This window comes from Propithecus coquereli, unplaced genomic scaffold (genome assembly GCF_000956105.1).
Source record: "Propithecus coquereli isolate 6110/MARCELLA unplaced genomic scaffold, Pcoq_1.0 Scaffold1, whole genome shotgun sequence".
In the NCBI taxonomy this organism is placed as follows: domain Eukaryota; kingdom Metazoa; phylum Chordata; class Mammalia; order Primates; family Indriidae; genus Propithecus; species Propithecus coquereli.
The window spans coordinates 20,444,068-20,448,936 of record NW_012133857.1 but is presented as its reverse complement, the minus strand read 5'-3'; the positions used below and the strand labels follow the sequence as shown (position 1 = coordinate 20,448,936).

General features: G+C 44.1%; 1 protein-coding gene across 3 annotated transcripts in view; it reads right to left on the bottom strand.

The window, feature by feature from the left end:
• PXK (PX domain containing serine/threonine kinase) overlaps window positions 1-4,600 on the bottom strand; it is a 93,580-nt gene extending 88,980 nt beyond the window's left edge. For all 3 annotated transcript variants that reach the window (XM_012664662.1, XM_012664738.1, XM_012664814.1), the window contains exon 1: window positions 4,427-4,600. In XM_012664662.1, the coding sequence (XP_012520116.1) occupies window positions 4,427-4,528 (102 nt within the window). In that variant the 5' untranslated portion in view covers window positions 4,529-4,600. The remainder of the gene's footprint in view (window positions 1-4,426) is intronic.
• Window positions 4,601-4,869: the final 269 nt, after the last annotated feature.

Here is a 4,869-nt window from a genome sequence, read left to right as displayed (position 1 = left end):
AGTCCCAGAAAATATTATTGTCTTATTATAATGTGTGGAAGTGCTGCAAGCTAACTTTCATACAGTCTGCATTTGTCTATGCAAACATCTTTAAAGAATTTATTAAAGTATTTAGTATAACTTGGAATTCTAAAGAAACTTCCAAATACCATCCCAAAAGGAAGTCTAGATGGATTCTGATATTGAGTATGGAATCACCTTAAAATTTTAGGATCTGCAGTCAATGATGTCTCCTAATTTGGCATCACATTTGAATAGGTATTCTGGTGATATATAAATACAGTTTAAAATTCTATAAAAAGGGTCACTGATTAAAAAGCTGAAGCTCAATAAACCAAGCCACTGAAACAATCTGTGTTGTGACAGGTAAAAATCATGGTTGACTTGTACACACGTTGGAAAGCAGAAGACCTCAGAATCCGACAGAACAAAAGCTCCATGAAAGCAGGAGCTGTCTGGTTCATTACTCCATCTCCAGCACATGCCTGGAACACAGTAGGCACACGATACGTTTTTGCAGAATTAATGAGCATACTTGAATAAACAAACCATGCAGGAATGTAGTTTCCAAAAATCGAAAGTTCACCACGAGATTCATTTTCAGTAAAGATTTTAACATGTAACATTATCTTTTCCACAGAATTTTTAAAATATTCTCTGTTATGCCTCAAATATCACTAAAATTATCTGTTGTTTCTCAAGAACAAAATGCACCAAATGGAGGATAAATGAGCCCCGATCCAGATAAGCCCCACAGAAGATTATTTAAAAAAGAGAAAACTTGAGATGAAAAGCTATCACAAGGCAGGGCACGGTGGCCCATGTCTGTAATCCCAGCCTTTGGGAGGCCAAGACAGGAGTATCTCTTGAGGCCAGGAGTTCAAGACCACCCACCCTGGGCAACGTAATGAGACCCTGTCTCCACAGGAAAAAAAAAAAGCTGTCACAAACAGCATACCAACCAGCAAAAATATGCACATTTGATAACAACCCTTTCCAAAACTGTCAGTTTCCTCTGGTTTCTATTTCAGCTAGGTAAGCATTTTTTTTTCTTAGTCTAGTGACTTTAAAAGTTTACCCTATCATAGAGCCAAGAACTTACATTCCCTGGTCTTCTCTTAGTCCTCCCAAATTTTCTCACGATTCACCTGTGTGGCTTCTTACCAGAATTCCTTTTGTTTGGAAAATTCCCCCTTCCTCTGACCCCCAACTTGAAAATATCTTCCCCTTAAATACCAGCCTTTCTGATTTTATAGAAGCTTCATATCCTTGCAGCAGAGGCCTAGGCTGTCTCCTAAAGCTAAATTCATTGTGCTTTATAAAAATGAAAATAAAATCATTCAAATCACAGCCAGGCACTGAATCAACTACCAACACGGCAATGAGCGGTTCATCCAAACATGTCTTTCTGGTGATGACCTTGTATTTTCTTCGTCCTTCTGGCATCTGTATTTTCCAATCCACAGAATTTTTCCCTACCAAGTTCATAAAACTTAAATCATTTTCTGCTATAAATTCTGTTTCCCAAGGCTAAACAACCTTGATAAATTAAAGGAACTATGAACAGAAATGAGCTTATCTACAATAATGTACTTTAATGTGTTTAACCCTTTGCACAAATGTCAGAATAACGAAGGAATGTGCTTTACAAATAGTTCATAAAGATTAGTTCATTTGATCTTTGCGACAACCTTGGGAGGCAGTCAGGACAGGCATTTATTACTCCCATTTACAGATGACCAAACTAAACTTTAAAAAGGTTTAAGTGACCTGCCCAGCCAATGTCACATGACTAACAAGTATCTGCCTAAGCCTGTATTAAGGTCTTGTGTCTACTAACCCAAAGGTTGTCTACTATATACTCCCATCCTGTCTATAGCCAAGGAACAACTTCCTAGAGATACGGTATTTCAAAGGGAGGGTAGATCTCTGACTTTTGGGGACATTATCTCCCTTCAGCTTACAAGCTGGAAAGCCATCTCAATCTTCCCAATAGAAAATAATGCCTTTCTCTTTTATATACCACTCTTAACAACTACTTCTTTCCAAAATAATTTCCAACAGTTCCTGTTTTAAAAAGACTTACTCATAAGACACTAATAGTCCAAAAAGTTTGCATCACCATATGATTTTCTCAATGAAGTTCAGGGCTGATGTAACATTTCTCAGCCTCAAACTCTACAGCTAAAATGACAGGAACATAGAACGGTTAAAAAATTACGCAAGACAATGTCACATTTTTTTTTTTTTTAATCCACCCCATCTGCCTCTATGGGTCTCCTGTGAGTCATTGTCTTTGTGTTCAGTCATCATTATAAGAACTGCCATTTTTCTACCCTAAATTATTTTGTTTTAAAGAAAAGCTCTGCAATAAAAATGGAATCCTATTACATCTTTCACCATCTAGTTCAAGCACTGACCTCAAAGTTATTGTTCCAGTTTTCACAATTACTATTTTATACAAACAGAAAAGGAGACACAGTAAGATTATAATTTATTTATTCACTCAATAGATGCATATGAAATCCTATCAAATGCCAAGGATTGGAACCCAAAAGTGAACAAGAAGTGTTCCTCCTCTCACAGCCTAGTGGAGAGAAAAAGTAAAGTAATTACATGATAAACTGATCAAGATTAAGGTGGGGAGATAAAAAAAAGATTCATGTGGAGTAGGCACATGGCCTGGGGCAGTGGAAATCACGGAATGCTTCCTGGAGAAAGTGGCCTGTGAGCATTTATACGGATCTATCTCTTTACTTTTAGTACAAAATAAACCTAATAGACTCAACTCTGTTCCCTAAAAGGTTATAAGAATTACTTGCCAATAGTCAAGTCAAAAATCTAATAGCAGAGTTAGGGCATACTTTAAAATAACTAAAAGAGTGGAAATTGGAATGTTCCTAACATGAAGAAATGATAAACGCCTGAGGTGATGGATACCCCAATTATCCTGATTTGATTAATTCACATTGTATGCCTGTATCAAAGTATCACATGTACCCCATAAAGATATAAAACCATTATGTACCCATAATAATTGAAAATTTAAAAATCTAATAGCAGAATTACTCTTGACTCCCTATCCTAAATTTCAACCCTTAACTCATACTCCCTTAGGCACAAATTATAGCAAGTTTAATAAATTCTGTCCTATATGTGCCTACTCACATGTCTATAGAACAGGATTAAAGACACACACAATGAAATAAATTACACTTTTTAAAAAGATAATAATTTTCTTAACTGGAAATGAATACTTTGAACAATCCAAGCCCTACAAAGCGTAGCTAGTGGAAGAGGAAACTGAGGTTCAAAAAAGTCCCACTTTAATAAAACAGAATGGAAAGTCTCTTTGAAGTTACCAGAAGAGCTTGAACAAAAAGAGAAACAGAAGGCTATTGTGGGGCTTTAGCCTCCAGATGATGAACCCCAAACACACTGTAATGGTAAACAAACAAGCCTCTGAGCCTGAATCTGATTCGGTGGCCCAACAAAACATTACAATTTAAGGGCTCTCTCTCTCTCCATTCATTACTTCCCCAAAAAGTCCCACCGGCTGGCAGCTCCAGGTTTTTTGCTGGTTCCTGGGTTTATTGCTTGTAAATTATAATGCGTAGTGTGCCTTTCAAAAAAAGGCACAGGCAAATGAAAACAACCATGGTTTTAAAGCCTCATAAAAGACAGTGTATGTAACAGAAATGAACTCTGCCTGCGTTTACTATGAGGACCTATTACTCCTTTATGCTACTCCAGTGGATTTTAAACGCAAATGAATGCTACCACTGCCCACTAAAGAGCAGGTTAGAAAAGGGAAGGAGCACATTCATACACCTGCCTCGGCAGGACCCCTGATTGCCTCCCTCACCATTCTTCCCCCTACCCCTGCCAAGCCCAAGAGGCTGACCTGCAAATGGGGCTGCAGACCCCAGTCATTCACTCTACTGCCCCAACGAGTGGGCTCTAAAGTCGTACTTCCATTCGGCTTGGCACACCCACCCATCGCTCAGACCTTCAGCTGCAAGGAGGAAACTCGATGGCCCCAAAAAGAAGGCTGGCGGTGGGCAGAAGTGGATGAGAGGGTCCTGAGCGGTCTCTTTACCACTCCCCCGGCCCAAGGTGAGCCCGCGAATCCAACACCTCCCCCAACTCGGAGTCGCGTTCCAGGGCACCGCAGAGCCCCTTCCGCCGTCGGCTCTGGGGGCTGTGGTTGCCACCCTTGGCCCCTCCGGAGGGCCTCAGCGCTCGCCTGGGCCCCGGGGGCCCTGGCCCAGACCCGCTTCCACGCCAGAGCCCTCCCGGCCTGGGCCGCCCACCCGCTGCCCCGGTCCCGGTCCGACCACCCTGCCCGGCCCGCGCCCCGCAGCCCGCAGCCCTCTCGCGGCCCGGGGCCGCCCCGTACCGCCCGCCCGACTGGAGGGCCGCGCACCGTGTGGGACTGCAGGCTCTGGCTCGCCTCGATGGCTGCTGTCAGCGGCACTGTGTCGTCCAGCAGCACCTTGCCGGCTGGCGGCTTCTCCATGAAGGCCATCCCGGGACTCCCGGCCGCCGCCGCCTGGGTCGCGGGGCAGGAACCGGAGACGCAGACTCCCGCCGCCCGCCCGGCTCCACCGCCGCCGCTGTCAACACGCGCCGCCCCAAGCGCCGCCGCCACCCGCCGGCCCCGCGGGGTCCTAGCGCCGGCCGTCCCCGCCTCCGCTGTCAACCCGGGCTGCCCTAGGCGCCGCCGTCTCCCGTGGGGTCCTAGCGCCGACTCTTTGAAGTTGGTCCCGAGTCTGTCAATATCGGCCACCTGCCCTTACCTTCCGCCACGCCTCTGCCCTGGGCCCGCGCTTACTGTATCTTTGCAGCTGCACCGCAGACCTGGTACTC